This window comes from Acanthisitta chloris, unplaced genomic scaffold (genome assembly GCF_000695815.1).
Source record: "Acanthisitta chloris isolate BGI_N310 unplaced genomic scaffold, ASM69581v1 scaffold32304, whole genome shotgun sequence".
In the NCBI taxonomy this organism is placed as follows: Eukaryota; Metazoa; Chordata; class Aves; order Passeriformes; family Acanthisittidae; genus Acanthisitta; species Acanthisitta chloris.
The window spans coordinates 1-22,777 of record NW_008668171.1 but is presented as its reverse complement, the minus strand read 5'-3'; the positions used below and the strand labels follow the sequence as shown (position 1 = coordinate 22,777).

The 22,777-nt window shown below is 45.1% G+C and overlaps 1 protein-coding gene across 1 annotated transcript in view; it reads left to right on the top strand.

Annotated features, from left to right (window-relative positions):
* Positions 1-16,938, top strand: part of CRY2 (cryptochrome circadian clock 2) — a 17,618-nt gene extending 680 nt beyond the window's left edge. The window contains exons 2-11 of the mRNA XM_009072794.1: positions 2,896-3,038; positions 10,076-10,260; positions 11,539-11,627; positions 12,649-12,789; positions 13,274-13,585; positions 14,652-14,803; positions 14,928-15,130; positions 15,587-15,676; positions 16,162-16,303; positions 16,775-16,938. Coding sequence (XP_009071042.1) covers positions 10,143-10,260; positions 11,539-11,627; positions 12,649-12,789; positions 13,274-13,585; positions 14,652-14,803; positions 14,928-15,130; positions 15,587-15,676; positions 16,162-16,301 — 1,245 coding nt within the window. The 5' untranslated portion in view covers positions 2,896-3,038; positions 10,076-10,142 and the 3' untranslated portion in view covers positions 16,302-16,303; positions 16,775-16,938. The remainder of the gene's footprint in view (positions 1-2,895; positions 3,039-10,075; positions 10,261-11,538; positions 11,628-12,648; positions 12,790-13,273; positions 13,586-14,651; positions 14,804-14,927; positions 15,131-15,586; positions 15,677-16,161; positions 16,304-16,774) is intronic.
* The last annotated feature ends 5,839 nt before the right edge of the window (positions 16,939-22,777 follow it).

Here is a 22,777-nt window from a genome sequence, read left to right as displayed (position 1 = left end):
TGCTGATGTTCTGCTTAGGATGTGGAATATGCAGTTACCTTGGTGGTCGATGATGGATTAGTGGGCTACATTTCTAAAATGATGTGTCAGTGCTGTGGATGTCAGAAATGACAAGAGCATTGCCGTGAATATCAAGGCTCTTCAAACAGTATCATTCTTCTCTGCCCTGCTCTAAGATTGTATTTCCCAGTGTCTTTGAAGCTCATTGATTCTCTAGGTCTTTACTAGACTGTCAAAATGAAATGAAAAATACGTGGTTCCCAATAGTCTTACGAGCTGGCTTTGTCATGTGGACTGTGCCTTACATGTGGTTGCCGGAACTAGTGTCCCCAAAGCCAACTATAGACGATCTGATGAGAAGGAGAGGTGTAAATGGTACCAATCTGCATTTTCTGGAGGAGGGCAGTACCTCCTCCAGAGGGGAATCAGACTGTGCAGGTGAGATGGGCCATGGATATTTACTTTGGCTTTTGCATCTTAACACATGGCACAACCTATGTGCTGCTTTTAGCCTTTTGAGAGTCTGGGTTATTCTTACCTTTTGATCTGCAAATAAGTTCTGGCTAGTAGTAGTTCATGGTATTCACAGGATAATTGAAACTTCGTAGGAAGAAATAGCTTGCTTTTGTCAAAGAATATACAATAGTTGGCAGAGTCTGAGGTTTGGAGAGATTGTTATGGAATCAGCCAGAGCTGCTTTTTCCTACAGCTTATTTTGTCTGGGCAGGTGAGTTGATGAATGTCTTAGATGTGCTGTAACAAAGCTGAAAAGAGCGTAGAGGGAAGTTTATGCTATTATATGGTAAATATATGGCCTTTGTGGGCATTCACTCCTCCAGAGCTGCTCTGAATTAGCAGCAGCTCATACCTTGCTGTCAGCTGTTGCGGAGAGGAGATTTATGTCACATGTCATAATGCAACACTTAGACCTAATACAATTTCTGCTCTTGCTGCCAGTAGCTGGGTGGGCTATGTTGTCGCTAACTTTCACTGCAAAGGCACTATTGTACATGATACTGTGAGAAGTGTACTTGTTAGCAAGATGTTAATCTTTGCAGGAGTATTTGTCTCACTTTCTCTGAACAAATGTCTGTAATTCTACCTCTTCTATCAAAGTGTGTTGTTTGCTCACAATCCCTTTGGTGTTTTCCCCCCTACAGTTTTTCTTTGCTATAGACTAGATACAAAGAGGCAAGTCATCAGTCATGACTTTTGTTTTGTGTATCTGCAGCAATTTATTGTCATCCAGCTAACAAGTTTTCTGAATGGTTGTGCTCTGCTTCCTGTGTACTACCATATCACATAGAGCAGTGGCCTTCTCAAAACTGTAGGAAATACATGAATTTAGAGTTTTGTATGCTTATATAAAGCTTCTGTTAGCCTTACATGTTTTTTTATTCCATTCTATTTTTTCAAGACAGTAACATGTATTTTTTTCAAGAACAAATCTATAATTTCCAAGCCTTTCAGCTGATACTGTCTTTCTTATAAAAGAAAGAAAACTTTCAAATGAAGTTGTTAAATCACATAGGAGCAGGGCAGGGCCTAGAATGTGTCTGTCTTGACCCCTGCTCTGAGTTATGGATACTGTCATGATCTTAGTTTGAAAAATAAGTGAAAGACCCCTCAGAGATCTACATTCAGTGGTACATAACTGGTTTATTTCTCTGTCCTTTCTAAAATTAATTTTAGGACTGAACCTGCAAGTTTAGAAAAGAAGGGGACTTGTACAGTTGTTTCCTGCTTCTAAATTACCTTCCCCATCTTTGACATTTTTAATGGCTTTCAACCATGTTTGTTCTTTGTTTCTGTTTTGGAGGTGGAAAAGTCTCCTGTATATACCGGGCTGACTTAGACTATCTCACTTGGAGAATGTGGTTCATATCTTAGTTGTTTGAGGGGGTTTTTAAGTGTTGACAGATTTCTGGCTGTGTTTGACTGTGTGCTAAACAAGTCTGTGGGCTGCTGCGCTGCTTGAAAGATGTCTTGGGAGTGTCGCTGTGGAAACCATTAAACCTCTTCTCATAGGATTCATTTTCTGAGGAAAAGTAGGCCACAGACTTTGAGAACAATCTGTGCTCTAGAAAAGCCTGAAAGAGCCTGAATGCTATTTCATAAGACTTATTCCTTGTAATTTGTGAGGGATCTATTAAAGGTACGAAGATTGGAATAGGTGCATTGTTTGACTAGGGTAAACTTTGGGGGTTGGAACTAGATGATCAAGAAGGTCCCTTCCAACTCAACCATTCTGTGATTCTAAAATAACTCCCAGAAGGCAGGACTTCAGTTTAAATCCGAATCACAGTATCATACTCTACTGTGCAGGCCAGAAAGGATGGCAGCTGAGTGAACCTGTGTCCTGCATTTCCCATTACCCTCTTTCTTGCAACTTGAGTTGGACATTGGTTCCCTATTATGTGATGTCTATAAAGAGATATTGGGAAAAATTTAGACTGTATTGGTTTTACTAATGATAGTCTCTGTATCAAAGTACGGGGTTTTGAGCAGAGCTTGTACTGAAAGAGTTGTCTGAAATGCTTTCTCTGCAAATGCTGGCGCAGGATGGTAGGTTTACTTTGGGACAGCATGTGCAACAAAACAAGGTGTTGCTAGGCTTGGGAACTGACCTGAAACCTAAGAATGATATTAGAAAATAACTTCCTCCTAACACGTTTCAAACCTGACATTTATGAATTTGGATAGCAGATGCAATGTTTGTGAGAGCTGATAAAATTGTTGATGCTTTGGTTGTCTCAAATCCAGACTGCTGTTCCTCACAGGAACACTCTCTAAGCTTCCAGGATACTGTCTAGGAATTCTAAAATCCTTATTTGTAATTGTGTTTGTTAGAAAGAGTCTTCTGTTTGACAACTGGGTATATTTTGTTTCTTGTAGGAATGGGGAGTCACTCGTCTCACCTTTGAATATGACTCGGAGCCATTTGGAAAGGAGAGAGATGCAGCTATCATCAAACTGGCCAAGGAGGCTGGCGTGGAGGTGGTGATAGAGAACTCCCACACCCTCTATGACCTGGACAGGTATGGGGAGAGCAAGGGCAGAAGTGCTGCCTGGGCTAGGCTGGGATTGTCATGTCTAGGAAGACTTCAGTCTCCTCCATTATGCTGATCACTGTCTTCTTGTGTGAGCCTAGAAAGATTTCTCCACACACTTGCACTTTTGATTAGAACATGTCAGAGTGCTGACAGTGACATGAAGGGTGTTGCCTCAAGCTTATTAAACTCTGTACTTGACTGTCATTTAATTCTCCAAACTGTGTCCTATTGATTCTTCTTCTTGAGCATGTCCTCACTGTATAGACAGCTTTTTTTTTTTTTTGCTTCATTGTAATAAAGCTGTTGTCTCAGACTGTTTATGAAGGCAGAGCTTGTAACTGATGGATGTGCCAGGACAGCTGGAAGAAGTAGAACAAGGTGGATTGGGGCAAACTTACCTTATCTAGAACCTGAATGCCTTGTCTTTGTTGTGTATTTGCAATGGAGCAGCTTTGTCTTAATGCTGAGTTTTATGTATTTGCTTATTATATATATAATCTCTCTATATAAGTGTGATTTGAAACAGTGGACTGTCTGTCAGCTAGAACTCTAAGGCATGCTTGACTTCAACCATGTTTCAGTACTATTCTAATAGATTGCTTGGGTTTTTAATTTCCCTTTTTTTTTTTCCATGTGACTTCTGCCAGCATTGCCAAATGTAGATTTTCTCCTAGAAGTCTTTAATATCCATAACTTCCTATGGGAAGGAGCTTTGCAGTTAGAATATGCTGTGTGGAAATGTTTGTCTTTGGAGTGAGGGGGATGCTTCTTGGACCTGTCTCATCAGCACAAGATGCTTTCTGATTTTTGCATTAGAAGAGACCATGAATGTTTATTGCATCCTCACCCCTTCAATGTCAATGACCCTCACATTCTTCCTCATGTTATCTTTGTCTTTTCCAAGATGATGAGTCCTAGTTTACTTAAGTTTTCAGGTGGAATCTGTTCCATATCTCTTGTAAGCTTTGTCACCTTTCTTTGTAATTCAGAATATTTCTAGAAATGGAGAGCAGTGGTGAAAACTGTAACTTGTGTTCAAAACGTAGGAGTGACATGGATTTTGAGAGTGCTATGATGTTTTCTGGTTAGTTAATAGCATTATTTTTGCTTTTCTGAGTTGTGCTACACACTTAAATTGTTGTCTCAGGGCCTCCTTCCAGAATGGTCATAGCTCTTTGAGAGGCTGCTACTGTACAAATAAGTTTAATATTGCATAGCTGTGCATATGGAGAAACAACATGACCAGCACTGCATTTCATCTGATATTTTTGTCAGCTGGTCATGTGGTGTATAGGGACATTTTTGAGTTGCCTTTTATCTTTAGCTATTGCGTCAGTACACTTTATCATCATGCTATTTTTTTGTACCTCCCCAGATATTTTATAAAAAATATTGAGCAGCACAAGCCCTAGTTCAGCTTTGTGCAGGATTTCTCTTCCTTTTGGAAAAATGGATTCCTACTTTATCCTGTATCTCAAAGAATTTTCTGTCTGCATGGACTTTTCCTTTATCCCAACTTACTGTGGTTTCTGTGAAAATTTTCAGTGAGGGATGTAGTCAGATGGCTTCTCAAAAGCCACACAGAATATATCAACTGAATCACCTTTACTCTAGGCTCAAATGTCACAAATAGATTTTTCAGGCACAACTTCCCTTTACCAAGGGCCAAATTAACCCTCCAGCATTTTGCTTGTACCCATGCATTCACTGCTTCCATTAGTACTGTCTATCCATCTGACTAATGCACATAACAGACTCTGTTCATTCATCCCTCTAATGCCTCTGAAACACTTTTTAAATACAGAGTTGTATTTGCTGTTTTTCCTCTCATAGTATTTGGGCAGTTTTACCTTACATGCAGCAGCTATTGGTTTGTGTATTTCATGATGTTCTTTACAATTCTTGAGTGAATATTTGCTGGTCCTGGCAAACTTTTGCAGTTCAAGCATAGCATTGTTTCGTGGTACTTATTCCTGACCCTCCCAGTCTGTGACATCTCCTCCTGATACATTTTGTTAAAAAAACCTCAAGAGTCATACCTCCATAGTGAATACACATGCAAAAATAAATGCAAGGGGTTTTGCTGTGCCATTTCAGTCTCTGGTTTTTTTGATTTCTTGATCACCTCTTGGCCCTGTAAATATCCTGGAATGTCTATGAAGGGGATTTTTTTTTTAATATTTATGCTTTTTTCAAAAAGGTTTCTCAGACTTTCATTTGGGTTAACCTGCCAGAGTTTGGGGGGATTCTATCTTTATTTGTCTTCATTTGCCTGAAGGATTCTGCCTTCTATTATCTTTGCTTATCTTTAATTGTTTTGACGTGTGATCTTTTTGAAATTTTTTTTTCATGGTTTATGTGCAATTGTTGAATTTTTTCCCCAGTGTCATCTATAAATCAGCTGGTTTGCATCTCAGCTTGTTTGTTTTGCTTAGCATGCTCCCCTATTTTGATGCATTTCTCTTACTGAAATAAAAATCATTATGGTATTGTTGCTTCTGGAAGGATGTTTGATGCATGCCAAAGTCACAGTTAGAGCAGGCAAGTGATAAATAACATATTCAGCTATACCTTAGCACTGCCTGAGTCTTGAATTGCCTCTCTTTGTGGGTTCTTGATCACTTGTTCCATGAAGCAGTCATTAGTGACAACTCGAAAATTGGTTTTTGGCACATGATGGGGTGTGACAGTTGCCCAGTCTATGTAAACACAGTTCCAGTCTCCAGTTACTCTGACATTTCTTGGTTCTTGGCATCTCTGAGATTTCTCAGCAGGTGGTAATACAGTTCTGGTACTGTATTTGTCCGGGAAGTTTCAGGCTATATCACCTCACCCTTCAACAACTCACAGTATGCATTGTCCCTCTGCTCACCTTAATGCTTTTTCTGCATAATTAGCAGGTGGTAGCATCCTACTTCTTACATTTCTTTAATCAGATTTCCAACAAGCTTGTCAGCCTAGTTTTAAACAATTTAGACTAATCTTTCATTTCTACATAAATGATTCCAGCAGTTCTCCTCTTCCCCCCTGCAGTGTATTCCTGGTACCACCTCCACCAGCTCCTTTTAAACATTACCAAGAGTCTGTTCAGTTAGTTTGTGAATTTGACCAGTTTTACCCAGTAGGAAAATTACAATGTGCTCCTTGTTGGCACTGCCAGCATAGCTATGTGATTATCAGAGCATCCTTCCCCTCATCTCCCCCAAAGCAAAAAGAGGGCTATGAAAAATCAACATCAGTGCTGAAAAATACTCCTAAGAAGATCTTGACCCCAGTCAAGATTAGCGATGCTCAGATTGTAGAAGTCAGACAGAAAAGCTAATCTCTTGGGTATCATCTTAGCCTGCTCAAAGCCTTTGCTTGACAATTATTCTGTCTGACAACTTCCAACTGACACGTTGTTTCATCTCTTCTCTGTGTCTGCCTGTTTTCTCCTCCTTAGGATCTAAATCCTTTGTAGTGTGCTCATTGGCAGTCAGCACTGTGGTTTCTGTAATCCTGAGCAGGCCTGGTTTATTCAGGGGGAGTGGTTTAGGTCAGAAAAGAACACTTTGAGCTTGTATGTTTGTAGCGTGCATCAGGAGCAGCTTTTCTTCAAATACCCTAGCCTAAGGCTTAAATGATAGTTAAATGTGTTCTAATAGGAGCATATACTAACTTAAAGGAACCAAGCTCTGGGAAGGTGTGCATGCCATCACAGTTCTGCAGTTCATTACACTATGCCAAAAAGGTGAGTTATTTCCATCTAAGAAGGTTAAGTCAAACTTCTGCCTGCAAGATCTTGTTTTCCTTTCCTGTCTTGCATGGTGCTGTGGTGTCAGGTGTTTTCCCCCAGTGCTGATACCTAGCCTGTCATCAAGTCAGTTCTTCATCTTTCCTCTTCTCAGTGTGTGTTTCTGCAGAAGTTGCATTGTTCGTCCTTTGTCCAGCATGTGCTGGATGGACATATCTATTGGTTATCTTTCCATTGTCTCTTTGGCTGTGTAGAAATACCTCTTGTCTTATGTATGTGTAGCCCTACGTGAGCTCTCTGGAGTGGGAATTCGGATCAGAGCAATTGCATAAGCTGGTGAGGCTGACTAAATAGTCTGTGTGAGTTGGTAGTGAGGTGCATTGAGCTGCTTGCTGAGTGCTGGCAGCGTCTCCTCCTCTGCAAGGAGGCAGGGGGGAGCACACTCAGTCCCTTGCCAGAACCCAGCCCTGTCATTTGCAAATGAGCTGAGGTGTCAAGGTTTTTGAGACATGCAGCTTTCCTAAGCCCATTAGCCATCCCACTGGGACACTGCTGTGGAGATGTGAGTCAGAAGCTGACACCTGTGAGGGTGTGCATTGAGTCTGCAGACACACTGCTGTCACAGGTGACTGACTGTAGGATGCCTTATAATAATCACAGCAGTGCTGGAAGTGTGTTTGGCCAGGTTTTGGTTGCCTGCTTTCTTGAGGTGAAGTGTAACTGTGTGACTGACAGTCAAAAAGACCCTCATAATTTCTAGCATCAAGGTAGTACTGTGCTGCGCACTATATTGCTAGTTTGGTACCTCAGCCATTCATGTGTGTGCTCACTAAGTAAGTTTAGGTTCTGTGTGGTGAATACTGTGATTCTGCTCTTCCCTGTTCCACTTCAAGAAAACTAGAAGAATAAGTGCCTCTCATAAATCTGCAGGTTGTGCTGGGGAAGATGGATGAAATGGGAGTATTGAATCCTGGTGAGGGACCTCCCCTTTTTTTTCATCAGTGAAAGTCCTGTGAGATTGTATGGCCTGGATTAGAAGGACAGTATGAGGGGAAAAAAAAGGACTCCTGCTTGGGGGGCTTCCTATACAAACCTTTGTACGGAAGGCTGAACAGCAGTACAATACCCAGTACGTGTTACAATATCCAGTGTGCTGCAATACCAAATGCTTGATATTTCTTTTCACGGCAGTATTGTGAAGGTCCAGATTTTGTCCATAATGCCAGTGTCAGGTGCTGTGAGATGTGTGATTTGTCCTGTCTTGTAAAATTCGTGTGCCAGATCCAATAATGTCTGTTTAATAATTCAGGAACTGTGCTAGGTAACTTCATTAGTATTCACATTCTTGAGGATGTCAAATATAGACACTGGCATCCACCTGCTAGTCACAGTGATTGTGCTCCAAGTAGCTAGCTGTCCACAAAAGTTTTAGCTGTGGATCTGGGATGTGGTATAATGGTGTGTATCTCGGACTGAGCTGCTGCAGCCTCAGTTGATCTGTGGAAGAGTTATGAAAAAAGAGGCAGTGTGAAAGAAGTAGCTTCCCTGCTCCCATTCCAAGCACCTCAGGGCAAACACGGTGCAGCTTTGTCACTTTTCTCTAGCAAGCTTGGATCTCCTCTGGAAACAAGTGGGCCTTTTTAGAATGCTGTAACTGGAAACACCTTGCTTCTCTTCTGGCAGCAACATTGATTTTGTGGGGATCTTTGGCTGGACTTGTTTGGGGGCTTGAGCGCTCAAAGCAAGCTGCAGAGAAGATTGTGGTGGGTAGTATTCATGAGAGTTCCATCATCTCTTGCCATCGCTGAGGTGGTACAGAGAGACAGACAGCCAAAATGTGCGTGGGGGAAAGCAGAGGAGGTGCACTCAGATGTGGTGATGCAGGACAGAATATGTTTGCTTTAAGGCAGATACAAATAAATACACCTGCTTGGGGCGGTGGCAGTGTGCTGTGCCTACACGGTGGCCATGTGTATAGCCCGGCACTAAAAATGTACAGTGCTTTGCATTCCCTGCACATCCCAATGGCCTGCCCTTCCTCCCTATCCTGTTTGTTAGTGCCTTTATTTCCCAATGTTAACAATTTAGAAGCAGGAAACTGCAGGAGGCTTCATTTTTAATCTCTGGAGTCGCGCTGCCTGTGGGGAAGGCTGCCTTTCCCTCTGCCGACTGTGTGTAGGAGGCCTGGGCTCGGTGGGGGCCGCCCCCGCAGTGCAGCGGGGGCGGTGGGGTCACCGCGGAGCACACGTGCGGGGAGCTGGGAGAGGCCGGGGCCGGCGTGTCGCTCCGCCTCTCGACACGTGCGACCTCGGGGGAAGGGATGGCACATGGCGTCAGCCAGAACCCCGGGCTTTAAGCCCGGCCCCTTGCATAAGCTGTTGATTGTAATGGGTGGGGAAGGCTGCTCTGCTGCAGCTCCTATGTGAGCTGTGGTGTCGGCTGCCTCAGCTTTATGTAATGCTCGAGATCCCTGTGCTGTCTGCTTTGCTGTTAACTCCTTCCTCTCCCTGCAGGAGAGGGGTTAAAAATTGCATCTTTCAGCCTGTGGAAGCTTACCTTTGCCCAGGGAGCTTCTCTAAGCTCTCTGTCCCAGGAAAAATAAGACTGCATGGCCCCAGCAGGCTGTGGATGTTTAGTGAAGTAGAGGAATAAGGAACCATGACCTTTTCCATAGCATGATCTGCAAATGGTGATTAGCATCAAGCAGGGCTGCTTGTGACCTTATGGCGTGGGGGAGGATGGTGATGTCTCTAATCACAGGGAGAGAGGAATGACGCAAACTGGGATTTGTCTCATCTGAGATAGGTGGAAGAGGGGTCACTAACAGGCTGGGGCTTCTGTGTCAGACAGCCAGGAAATGAGGTCAGAATCAGGTTAGGATATCACGAGGTGTCAGGGGAACAGGTGCAGGTTTGGTATTTGCCATCTTGGGGAGACAGAAAGGCAGTAACCAGATTGAGGTTTTGTACAGGAGTCTGATAAGGAACTCTGGGAGAGAGATGCAATGCTGAACCTGATTCAGCTGGAGCTGTTTCAGGTTTTTCCTTTGGAGGTGAGTAAGTATGTGGTGTTTTGTTTTCTGGTGTATTTTGGGATTTTGGTTGGTTGGTGTTAACATCCCTTTGAGGGGTGCATCACATGAAAGGTATAGATCTATAAGGATTTATGTATCCAAAGTGAAAGGCTGTCCTGAGCAGAGATAGCAGGGTGCAGTTTGGCTGTCATTTTCTTGTGTCTTCTGTGGTAGCGAGTCTGTGTTGTTGTTTCACCTTGCTTATTTTGTCTCCAGAATAATAGAGCTGAATGGCCACAAGCCACCCCTCACCTACAAGCGCTTCCAGGCCATCATTAGCCGTATGGAACTCCCAAAGAAGCCAGTGAGCACTGTAATAAGTCAGCAGATGGAGACATGTAAAGTGGACATTCAGGAGAACCATGACGATGTGTATGGGGTCCCATCCCTGGAAGAGCTGGGTATGTGTCAAGAGTTAAGGCAAGGATTAACTGCCAGCTGAAATGGTATCTAGTGGAACTGTTTCTGATGTCTGGTACATGTTCTCACCTGACCTGGGCTGCTGCACTCTAATGTTTTCAGTGAGTGCTGGACCTTGTGAAAACACACTGATGTACCTTGCACTGTTGTCAATGCCCAGTGTCCCCTTTAGCATTTCTCTGAAGTGCTCTGCATCTGTCTGTCCTTATGTTCTCTGCTATACAGAGCATGTAACCACTGTATCAGTATCTCATGTCCTTACCAGCTGCTTTCCTTTGACTGCCATCTCAGACATGTTGTGTAACAGACCTGAAGAGCTAAACTAATTGTGTACCAGGCTTAGATAATTTCATTCAGTTATTGCCAAGCAGCACCAATTTGGGAGCTTAGCAAGACAAAAGATATTACATAAACTTCTTTCACTCATCCTGCTATGCCTTATGGTCCTATGTTTTCCTTGGAGAAGGAGAGTGAATAGGTGAGGCATGAGGGCAAGACCTACATCAGGGAAGTGAATCTAAATGCAGGGGAAGAAAGGGTTAATGCAGAATACTGCCTGCTTGTGTGGGCCTGGAAGCTCCATACCAGCTTTATAGGAGGCATCACCTTGTACCTTATGGCACAGTTTCAGCAGTCAGTATGGGCTGCAGTCCTGGGGAGATCTACTTGCTTTATTGTCTGGCCTAATGTGAGACTGCCTGTGACCTTACACTGCTCTGCTTGCTCTCAGGGGAGGCTCCTCTGTTAGCACAGAGCACTGCTGTGCTGCAGGGAGACTGCATTATTGCTTCCCCATTTGCAGTGGTTCTTCAGCACTAATCCAGTGCCTTCCCCAGCACCAACTTTCAGCAGAATAGGAGCCTCACTAGGAGCAGCCAGGTTATCTGGTGAGCTGCTGATGTCGATGCAAGGTATTCTGTAAGGTGGAACTGTGGAGCAGGTGTTCCATTGCCAGCTGCTCTGGCCCTTGGGGCAGAGCTGTGTGGGTGGTGTGGACACACCAGAGAGTGTACTGGCTGTGGGCAGTGGAGAAGTCACCATAAGGCTGCCTGAAGCATTGCAGGGTCAGGCCCTTGTAGTGCAGTGTCATGAGCAGGCTCTCCTCGTACTCCACATGATTTGCCTGCTGTACGAGGATTAGAGCAGCAAGTAAGCCGTGTGTTAGCCAACTCTAGTATGTAGTGTTTTGCTGTTAGTGCTTAATCCCATACCTATGCCCTTAGGTATGGCTTCAAATCTCACAAAATTCTTTCTTTCAGGCTTTCCTACAGATGGTCTTGCCCCTGCAGTTTGGCAAGGAGGGGAGACGGAAGCTTTGGCACGCCTGGATAAGCACTTGGAAAGAAAGGTAACCTGTGTTATTTGAGTGGTGATTCCTGCAGACTGTGCCTTCAAATGAAAAATGTTGAGTGCTGCCCATTACTGTATTCCCTGCTCTTCCTAGCAGTGGTCACAGCATTCACCTCTGGAAGGAGTGTTTGGTATTGTTGAAACACTTTTGTGATCTTGGATTGTGTGTGGAGCAGGAAGCTGCTGGGCTTCCTCAGACCCAAAGTAGACCTGTATATTAGTTATGCTGCTGTTTGAAGCATGTAGGATTCTCTTTCTTGTTTCTATCCTTCAGTTTCCTTTAGAGAGTGCAAATTTGGAAACTCTTGTAAGTTGTTCAGTCCCTGCTGCATACCGCACACCATTTTGTTTTATCTTTAGGTGAGGTATTAGTGCAAAGTCATCCTTATAAAAGAATGCCTTCCCCTTGTCCATCAACTTGTTAATATGTTGCCTCACTGGCTGGCATTTCTTAAGCTCCTTGCTGAAATAATCAGATTTTTTTTTCCATGGGGCATGTGTTATTGATTATAGTGCACAAGGAAAACAATTTCAAAGTAATGAAAGGTGACCATTTGTACTTTTTTCATGCTGGGTAGCTTGGTGGCAGTTGCAAGAAATCAAAGCATAAATACTTGTGCTGAATGGGGAATAAACTGTCAACATAATGCTCCACAAAAAGATCTGAATGGACATACGTGGACATAAACATGTGTGTTAGCTTGTATCCTTAGGAGCTCTTGGGATTATTAGCTCCCACATGCAAAGCAAATTTAATCCTTTTCTTGGCCAAAATACCGAACTGATTTAAATCCTGGAGCAAAGGTTTTACGTTTCTTAAGTGGGGTTTACGTTTCTTAAGTGGGGTGTGGGGTTTGGGATTGCCCACTTGAGATCTCTCCCAGCAGTGGTTGGAAGTGAATAGAAGAGGCTTGTGTCGTCAGGCCTGAGAGGCCTCACCACCTGCACAGAGGCCTGCCCTCAGCAGTGTCCCACAAATACATGTCTTTTCATGGCTCATCTCTCCTGAATACATCTAGGCATGGGTTGCAAACTACGAAAGACCGAGGATGAATGCCAATTCACTGCTGGCCAGCCCTACAGGACTCAGCCCCTACCTGCGTTTTGGCTGCTTGTCCTGCCGCTTGTTTTACTATCGTCTCTGGGAGCTGTATAAGAAGGTAAGACAAAAGGTTCACCTGGACTGCAGGCTGGGTTTGAGCATGGTGCTGTTTCCCAGACAGTGTACCAGAACAGGTGCAAAAGTTACAGTTGCCTCCCTTGTATTTGACTGTTGGGCTGAGCTTGCTGCTGCTACAGAAGAGGGTGAGGAAAAGTGATTCTTCTGCATATAGTCGAGCAGACCTTATATCTGCTGGTGCCTTGTTCTTCAGTCTGAACTTCTGTGTTATGAGTCATGTAGAGTCTTTTAATGTTAGTTTTGCATCACTCCAGTCACTTGTCAGTGTCCAGAGTATACCAAAAACAGTGCTCTGACTTTACCACCTAGGTTTTCTGGTAAAGGGTGATCTGGAGTAGAGCTCCTTTATCGCAGTTGTCAGCAACTGATGTGTGAAATGTGAATAAATGTGTGGTGACTTACAGCTCAGCTTCTTGAATCCAGTTCTCCTGTGCTTGTGAATACCTCTGTTCTCTCCTCCACAGGTGAAGCGGAACAGCACACCCCCCCTCTCTCTGTATGGACAGCTTCTGTGGCGGGAGTTTTTCTACACAGCAGCCACCAACAACCCGAAGTTTGATCGCATGGAGGGGAATCCCATCTGTATACAAATTCCCTGGGACAGGAACCCTGAAGCCTTAGCAAAGTGGGCAGAGGGCAAGACAGGCTTCCCTTGGATTGATGCAATCATGACCCAACTGAGACAAGAAGGGTGGATCCACCACCTGGCCAGGCATGCGGTGGCCTGCTTCCTGACCAGGGGTGACCTCTGGATCAGCTGGGAGTCAGGAGTCAGGGTAAGTCCTGACATTTTCAGGTACTTGCAGGAGGCATTAAGGAGAACAAAGTCTCCCTGGCACTTGCTGCAGGGATGGGCACACAGGTATGGCTTTTGCTTCGTGTGTAGAAAAAAAAAAGTGTGTGGAAGAGAGGATTTGATAGCAGGCTTTTGGCCAGCCAACAGACTCACTTCTTTCTGCCTTTTACTTCTTTGGGTCAGAATCTTCATCTTGGAGCTGAAAACTTTTCCCTGTGAAAGTCATGTGGAAATCGGTGTATTTAGCAAAGTGGATTTTGGCTATTTTTGGCTTTTTTTTTTTTTTTTTTTTTAAAGTCTCTCAGCCCATCTGTTTTCTTTGTGAGTTTGATGTCACTTTTTAACCGGACCTTTTTCCTCATTGTATAATCCATCACCGTGCCGGTCAGGGAACGCTCCATGACTGTGAAATCTGAGTCTAGAGTCTCTCAAGGAAAGAGGTAAAAGACCCTCCTCTTGGGCCATCTGAAGGGACAGAGAGCCTGAAACTATCCAGTGTGCCAACTGCCCTACACAAAAAGTGAAGGCAGGGGCATCTAGTCATGAAGCTGAGAAAACAGCATAATTGAAAGTGCTGCTTAAAGTGCAGCATCTGTGCATGGATGTGAGTGAGTTACTGCTGAATTCTTTCTGCATTTCGGTGGTAGTGTGCTCTGGGACCTTCAGAGGGGTTCTTCCTTCTTGCTTTGGTGCACGTTCTTCTGTGCAGCATCATCTCCTTCCCACAGTTGGTGCTTTGCACTTGTTATGCCTGCCAGGCTAGGATCAATACCCAAAGCTTGCTGCAACACTAGTTAGTGATTTAGTCTGTGGCTGCATGAGAGATAAGCCAGCACTTTATCAGTGTGAGCAGACCATGCCTTCCTACGTGAAAGTGTCAGGAAATGAGATATATTGACCAGCCATCTGGCTTCAGCCAGCAGATTGCCTCTTTGCTGCTGCTCTTTTCTCACAGTTCAGTGCCTGCCATTTGAAATAGCATCTTGGGTGTACCACAAAGTCCTGCCCAGGGAAGGTCTCAGTGCCTTTTCTTCCAATTGCTGCAGGTATTTGATGAGCTGTTGCTGGATGCAGATTTCAGCATAAATGCAGGCAGCTGGATGTGGCTTTCGTGCAGTGCATTCTTCCAGCAGTTCTTCCACTGTTACTGTCCTGTGGGCTTCGGACGTCGCACAGACCCCAGTGGTGACTACGTTAAGTAAGTGATGTGGCTGGAGCTTCTTTATTGCTGGATCTGTGAGCCTAAGTCAGTCAGTGGCTGACAGGTGCCTGACACTTTCTGTGCATTACAAGTGCTGCATTGCTTTTTACTTGTGTTGCAGGAGGTATCTGCCCAAACTAAAGGGTTTCCCCTCACGATATATCTATGAACCATGGAATGCCCCAGAGTCTGTGCAGAAGGCAGCCAAGTGCATCATTGGCGTGGACTACCCCAAGCCCATGGTGAACCATGCAGAGACCAGCCGACTGAACATTGAACGCATGAAGCAGATCTACCAGCAGCTGTCTCGCTATAGGGGCCTCTGTAAGTACCAACAATTGCAAAAGCTTGTGTCTTTAATAGAAGGTGAAATGCTGGGAGGAAAGGTCATGATTTAAAATAGACAGCACTTGTCTCTCTGGCCAGTCCTTGTAAGAGGAAGCAATTGCTTTCCAGGGAGAGCTCCACTGAGCTCTTGGACAGCTAAGAGTGGAGTTTGATTAGTTTGGAGAGTTGCTGATAGCATGGCACCATCCATATACCACCAGTGGTCCATTCTTCACTTTGGAAGAAAACCTAGGCAGTGCATCTTAAATAAATACGCTGCTGGATCATGGTATGTGTCTCTGGCCAGCACTGTGTATGAGCACAGCTCTGAACTCATCCTGCTTTGGGATATGGATGTGCTGGTTGGAGATCACTAAGGTGTTTCCATGTTAAAAGCTTCTCCCACCTCGGGAGTGTTTTGTTTCTTAACCAAGATCCTTTGCCATTCTCTAGGTTTACTGGCATCAGTCCCTTCATGTGCGGAAGATCTAAGTGGCCCTGTCACAGACTCTGCTTCAGGGCAGGGCTGCAGCACCAGTACAGGTGAATTGGAGCTATTTGTGTGCTTTTGAGTTTCATGTCAATGTGAAGATTATAGGCAGGAAAAGAAGATTCTTTTCTAATAAGAAGAGGGTGTGTAGCTGAGAAAACATGTATCACACTCACATTTCTTTAGGATTTCTTCAGAAGTCCCCAGTGAGCCTTCATTTCTAAAAGGGCTGAAGAATATGAGTTCATTAAAGTGAATCTTTTATTGCCTGTATGGATCATATTCAGCCACTCAAGGGAGAAGTGCAGATCACTGTAGGGCTAATCAGGTATAATTAAGCTGGCATCTGTCAAAGGAGGATACTTTTGTGTTTGTTCTGGGGAATTTAATTCTGCTTTTAACAAGGCTGTGGCAGCATGTCTCTGTGTTTGTGCACTGCAGTCTTTCTCCCAGCTCTGTGGCAGGTTATGCCAGAATGGACTTGTGAGGCCATCTAAAGGCAGGAGAACCATTGCAGTGACTCTTCTTCCTCCTACAGTGGCAAGGCTGTCGCAAGCAGACCAGGTTTCTCCAAAGCGCAAACACGAGGGAGTAGAAGAGCCATGTGCTGAAGAACTGTACAAACGAGCAAAAGTGACAGGTTTCCCTGCTTCAGAGATCCCTGGCAAATGTTTATGATTGTGAGTATTTCCTAGTGTGATCTGGCTTAAACTACCTTGTTCTGAAGCTCTTATTTAGTCTCTGCATTTTAATGTACAAAATGGACTCCCTTGTGGAGGGATGTGCTCCTAACTGTAAATTCCATAGCCCTGTAATTTGACAGTGGTCTGCCCACGGGTAGTTTTGGTTTTGCATGAGGAGCTGTTGGCTCAGTTGTCCAGTGGAGAGCAGTGCCCTGCTGCTGGAGCAGTCACGGGGGACAGTTGTTGGTGGGTTTGCTCTTGTGAGGCTGCTTCTCCTTCCACAGAGTGGGTTCACAGCCAGGTTTGCCCATGTGGTGAGGGTATGGGCTAGAGGAGGGGAGCAGTCAGGTCTGCCTGCAGTGCTCCAGATCCCTCCCTCCAGGAGGGAAGGAACTAGTCACATGTTCTGCCAACTTTCCAGTATGAGAGGGGAGGTAAAGGCAAATTCTTTTTTGCTTTCTCTTACAGCCAGTGACAAGCACCTTGCAAGTGAAGAGGAAGAGTGCTGAAGAGGTGACCAGAAGAGCAGGAACTGGGACTGCTGCCACAGAGGGACTGGAACCTTGTGATCCACAACAGAAAATCTGGGGTCTCATATAGTTGTGTAATTCCAATAGCTGCCACAGAAGGGCACTGCATTACTTGTGCTTGGGAATATTTGGCTGTCTGGTCTCCAAAGAGCCAAATATGTCTTTTCTCAGCCATGCCCAAAATCTGTACAAATTTTAAGGGGGAAGAACCTTCGGTCAGCTTGCTCACTCCCAGGTGTATCTCTCTTTTCTGACAATGGCTCAGTGCATGTGACATGATGCATTGATGTGGGAATCAGCACTTTCACGTCTCAGAAATAGTGAACATCCTTTCTCATCAATAGTACTAGGCAGTGATGTCTGCTGATTAATTCAGGTTATAGCAGGAGTTGAGAAGGAAGCTGCTACAATGTCAAAAATAGAGTACCAGAGAACAGGGAAAATGGCATTTGTTTCATTAGGCTAGGCTGACAAGGGAGGTAATGCTTTCTGAGTAAATCAAGGTGGTACTTGTTTGGGATGGAAACAAAATTAAGGTTAACTGTAGCAGAAGAACAGATACAAACTGCACACTTGAAAGGCAGTTTAAACTTTCTCTGCAAAAGAACCGTACTGCTGCAAGGTTGCATGTAGTGCTGTTGCCTGGAATGGGCACCTTCAGAGCTGTTTGACATCTGGGGAAGAGGGACTCTGAGAGAAGGAGGAATTGTTCAAATAAGATCATGCCTTGATATGAGCAAAGCAGTCTGTCAGAATAGGTCTGGTCCAAATAATAAGGGAGCTACACCTGGGCCCAGCACTCTACAGTATTTCCTTCCCCGAATGAGAGCTCTCTGAAATGAAGTGACCTGTGTCTGGTGTGTAGCCTGTGGAGTGCCTCGTACTGATAGAGGATGTATTACACATCAAGTCCTTGAAGTGTGTCTTCCTTGGGCTCAGAGTCCAGTGTCCATTATGTGTGTCCATTCTGTTTGATCTTTTTTTCAGCATCTGTGTTTCGAGTTTCCACACAGTATATTCCTGTACTTCATACCCTGCACACTGCTCCGTCTTGCCATCTGTATTCATGCTGGTGCTTTGTAGTCTAGCAGGACAATTGTGTAGCTTTCCTGGCTCTTAACTCCTTGCCCTGGTCCTGATACGTGTCACTTCAGCACAGTGCTGGCAGAGCGCCGTTGCCTGCCACCAGAGAGCACAAGGGAGGGTAGTACTGCAGAAGATTCTCTCTTTTGGCTCGAGTAGCTAGTCCCATGCAATGGGCTGCTGTTGGCACTGTTTTCATTTGCTGTCCAAAACCTTTCATCCCTGCCTGGCACCAATAGTGTGGGGCTCTGTGTGAGCTTATGCAACTAACAGCTTGGGGAGCACAGTTGTTGTCTCCCACTCTGACTGGGATAATCAGATTCAGTTTTGGAGCCTGTGTTTGAACCAAGAGCAATAGGGCTGCAAATAGAAACTGACTCTGAGAAACCTCAAGTGGTTCAATTGAGTCTGTGAATTAATTTGTTGAATAGCTGAATAACCTTTCCTTCCCACTCCATGGGGCATTGACCCTAGATTCTTTTTCCTGAGGGAATCCATTGGGCAGACTGAACAAGTAAAAAAAAAAGACTCCCATTTCCTAACTTTACTTTCTTCTAAACTGCTATCCATAGAGCCTACCTGGTGGATATCCCTGTCATCAACAGATTTTTTCCCCTTCAGTCTGACCCAGATGTTATTCCCACTGTCTTGTGGGTAGAAAGGTATAAAGAAAGAGAATTACCCACCCCACATCTTCTGCTGCAGAGCAAAGAAAGGGGAAAGGCATGCACTTTGTACACTTAGGTTGCAGAATTTGTGACTTCTCTCATTTGGAGAGTTTCGTGCTTAGGCAATGGTCTGTAAATACAACTTTTTATAAATGTCTTTAACCCTATCTTTGCTGTTATCCAAATTATTTCACCTTATAAAATATTTTTGGGCTGGATCCATGAGGGGAAGGAGTCAAAGGGAAGGGAGGCCACATTGCCTAAGTGATCTCTTAGAAGGCTTTGTGGGGAGGTTTCTGTCAGCACCTGTGATGCTGGATATGGATGGTGTCATTTGGAAGAGCTGCAGCTCATGTAGCACTGGGAAGGACACCAGGCCAGCCAAAGACAAGGGAAAAACTTCCTGCCAGAAACCTGTTATGTAGGCTGGGATTCATCCGCTCTGGTATCTTCCCAGGTGAAATTATAAAGGTGAATAAAACTGTGACAAGTAGAGGGTGATTGTTCACTGTTTTTAGTAATGTTTAGAATTGGGCCTGTTTGATTAAAGTACAAGATGGCAGATTGAACAAGGTTGCACCTCAGTTTTTGTGGCACGTTCTTCCTTAGCTGTGGGTGCAAAGAGTTTGAGTTCAAAAAGAATTTGATCAATTCATGGGGAAAGAAAATTGTTTCAGGAAGCAACAGAGGACTGCTGGAGGCTAAGGTAAAGGAAGTATTGTGAAATTTATGCCAGTTGGGGTTTTTATGGTTCCTGGGATAACGACTGTTTATTGTGTCTAAAGGCTGGGTGGCAATAGCTGGCCTGACACGGGCACCCTGAAAGTGGGCATAGTGTGAGCTCTTTGCTTGGGAAGAGGGAGCAGCTGGCTTTTGGGATACTCCCCAGGATGACATGAAGACTCCTTTCAACTGAGGGTGGGCACTGGGGCAGAGAAGTCCTACAGAACTATGAATGATTGTTCAGCATGGGTCTCCTGTCAGTCACTGAGCCTTGGCTCTTGCAGTTCTCCAGCTAAGTCATGAACTGATACTAAATGCACCAGACTTAGCAGTCTAGGAGCTAGCTAGGATGCAGCTGGAGTCAAGTTCTTGTGAATTACGCTGTCCTCAGTGCTCCTGCATAAACCCAGTTACTGGAATCTTTATCTTAGGAGAATTACATGAGGTATGTTTCTTTCCTAGTAACCAGAAAGACTCGGGAAGTGCATGTAGTCATGCAGATCCTTGTTCAGGTTCAGGACAGCAGTGCTAGAGCCTTCACTGCAGTTCTGTATGTTCAGGGAAAGCCACTGCCTGGGCATTCTCATACCATTCAAGGAGTCACACACACACCACCTGAGGCTTCTAACTGCTGGGACCAGGATCCCTTTGCAGTGGGCAGCTCCAGTGACCCAACAGGTGCCCTTTTTGACCCCTCACACGCACACACTGTCAGGCCGATGCTTCCTTCTTCAGGCTGGACCTTAGGTTTCCTATAGCAGAGTCACAGGTGTCAGATTTATAAAAAATAATAATTTAGTGGTACAGCAGTAGGTCAAGCTGGGTGTCTATGGAGAGAGACCCCAAACAAAGAAATCCCCAGGCAATTATACCCATACGACTCTTGCACCCACCCCTCATGTGCTCTCAGTGCACCTCTTAGTCCAATGGTGATTTTGGGTCTGTGGTAACACCATGCTGGGTTCTTTCTCCATGTCCGTGCAGTCAGGCCATTCACTGTTGTTATCCTGTGGAGTCACAGCTTCTGCTGACGGCTGTAGTCTCCTTGTCTTCTGATTTGCACTTCTGGTGCACCTGCTTGCTGGCAGCACCAGGAACTAAAAAAGCCTTAGAGTTAGGATAAACACGACTCAGCAACAACCACAGCATCGGGGTGTTCTCGGTACTCTTGTCATACTAAAAACACAGCACTGTACCAGCTACTAGGGAAATTACTAGGAGAATTAACTCCTGGTTCCAGCTGAAAACATCTCTAGATGTAAGCTCACAGCTTGTGGACCAAGGCTTCAGCAGATCCAGCTACTGATGCTAAGCCAGTAAAACTGAGCAAACAACATACTAAATCACACAGTATTATAACTCTTTGTAACCAATTTGACTTCAAACTCACTTAGCTAAACAGGACATGCTGGAGGTAAATGGGCATGTCTGGTCTACAAGGAGGGCTATGTGTACAGTGCATTGGTTAACAGAGTGAGTGTACAGTCAAGGCTCATGGTGTTCTCATATCTCCAGCAAGGACCTTGTGGTCTTGAAAAAGTAGTACTTCAGTCCTTGGAGTGCCTCACACATGACAAAAACCTTGTGAAAACAGCAGCCTGTGCCTTAGAAGATGAGGAGTCAGGATAACAGCAAACTCAGTCCAGATTTATCTATCCAGAGTGTAGTAATATAAACTAACCCTGGAGAGATTGGGTTTGAGGCTTCTTCTCCATCCCGGCCAGGATATGTTTTCCCTGTCCAAAGACTGATGGTGATGTGACTCAGGATGGATACTGGCTAACCTTGGATTTCTAGGAGAGACTAACTGCCTACTCCATGTGCTGGTGCTTGAGAAAATTCCCTTCCCCCATGTCTTCTGTCTGCACAAGGAAGGAGCTGGAGCAGCTTCAGGAGGAGCTGGCTGAAAGATCTGAAACTAGAAAAGACACATGGATATGAAAAGAGATGAGAGCCAGAGATGTGGCCATTGGGGCAGAGGGGGAAAGAGCACTAAGAGGGATGGCTGATGGAAAGAGAGCAGAGTGCTGGTATCTGCACTGCAGCTAGGGAAAATCAGGTGGTTCGGCTGGGGGGGAGGAGCAGGAAAACCTCTCTAAGCACATAACCTTTTCTCGGGTTTAACTTCAGGCTGAGAACAGTTGCTCTGAAGTGAACCTGATGGTCAGTTGGGCAATTTGAAAGTGGCAAAAAAGACAGTAGATGCCTCGTGAGCAGAGACCCTGGATAGGATGGAAGTTTAATCTCTTATTTTGCTTGTGTGTGTGCGCACTCTCCCAGAAGCCCTGGGCTCTCTCTGCATCTAAGGAGCAGATATGACTGACCATAGTGCAGCCAGAAAGGCCAAAGTGGGTCTCCTGCCAGGCCAGCCTGAGCCAGGGCTGGGATGAAAGGCCTGGTAACCTGACTAGAGGGTGAGCTTTTCATGCTTGGTGTTCCAGCAGGTGAGATGTGCTGGTGGTGATCTGGCTGTGGGACAAGGTAGCAACCCTACCTTCTGCCCCAGGTCAGAGGCCAAACGACAGCCATGTTGCAGAGGAATCACATTGTGGTAGCTGAGGTTTATGCTTTGAGAAGGAGCTGTATCAAAGCTTGCTGAGTCCTTGAATTAATGCTAGTGAGTCTCTTGGGTCCTGCATGTAATACAGTTTTGTGCATCCAAACAGCAAAGGGGACTCCTAGAACCAACTCAGGAGGCTGCCCCAGGGGTACCTGCACATGGTGACCCTGTGGGCATATGCTTGTCTCCACGCTGGCCCAGGAGTAACGTCTCTTTCCAGTTTGTCTGGCAGGAGACCAAGACTCCTGAGAGAGAGCAGGGCTGTATGCCTTGGAGGGCTCTGCTTGCTCTTCTCTGGAGGAGCAGCTGACGTCCTGGGTCCTGGCCAAGAACTAATAACATTGCCTCAATGGCAGTCAGCTCTGTGGTTTGAGAAACACTGATGGGACTGGCTGTATCTTTAAAGTTTGAACTGATAAAGCAGTACCACCCACGCTATCCAGGACTGTCACAGACAGTAACTGGGCACATGGTGAGCATACAGGGAACAGGAAAGGTTCTCCTGTTCAGGTACAGAAGTAGCCTTGCGGCCTAAAAGTACTGATGCCATCCACTTGTGTGCACAGCACAAGCTGCACAGTTTTCTGAGATAGCATGTGGAGGAGAGGCAGGGGAGAGGAACCTGCTGCTCAGGCTGGTTAAGGAAGGGTAGCAGCAATGAGCACTCACCCAAGATAAGATGCTTGCTGGATGCAAGAGTGGGTCTGCCCATTCTGAGGAGAGACCTGCAACCTTGAGATGCAATTTTTCCTGCCTTGTGCCTGTGGATGGTGTGTGTACACGGCTTTTATTAATTCCCTTTGCAATGCTTGCAGGCCTGGCAAGCTTCCACAGGGACAGGGTTTGTGTCGGGGCTGCCAGACCTGTTGCTGGCCGAGTGCTGCAAACTTGCCATGGGTGGGAAAGC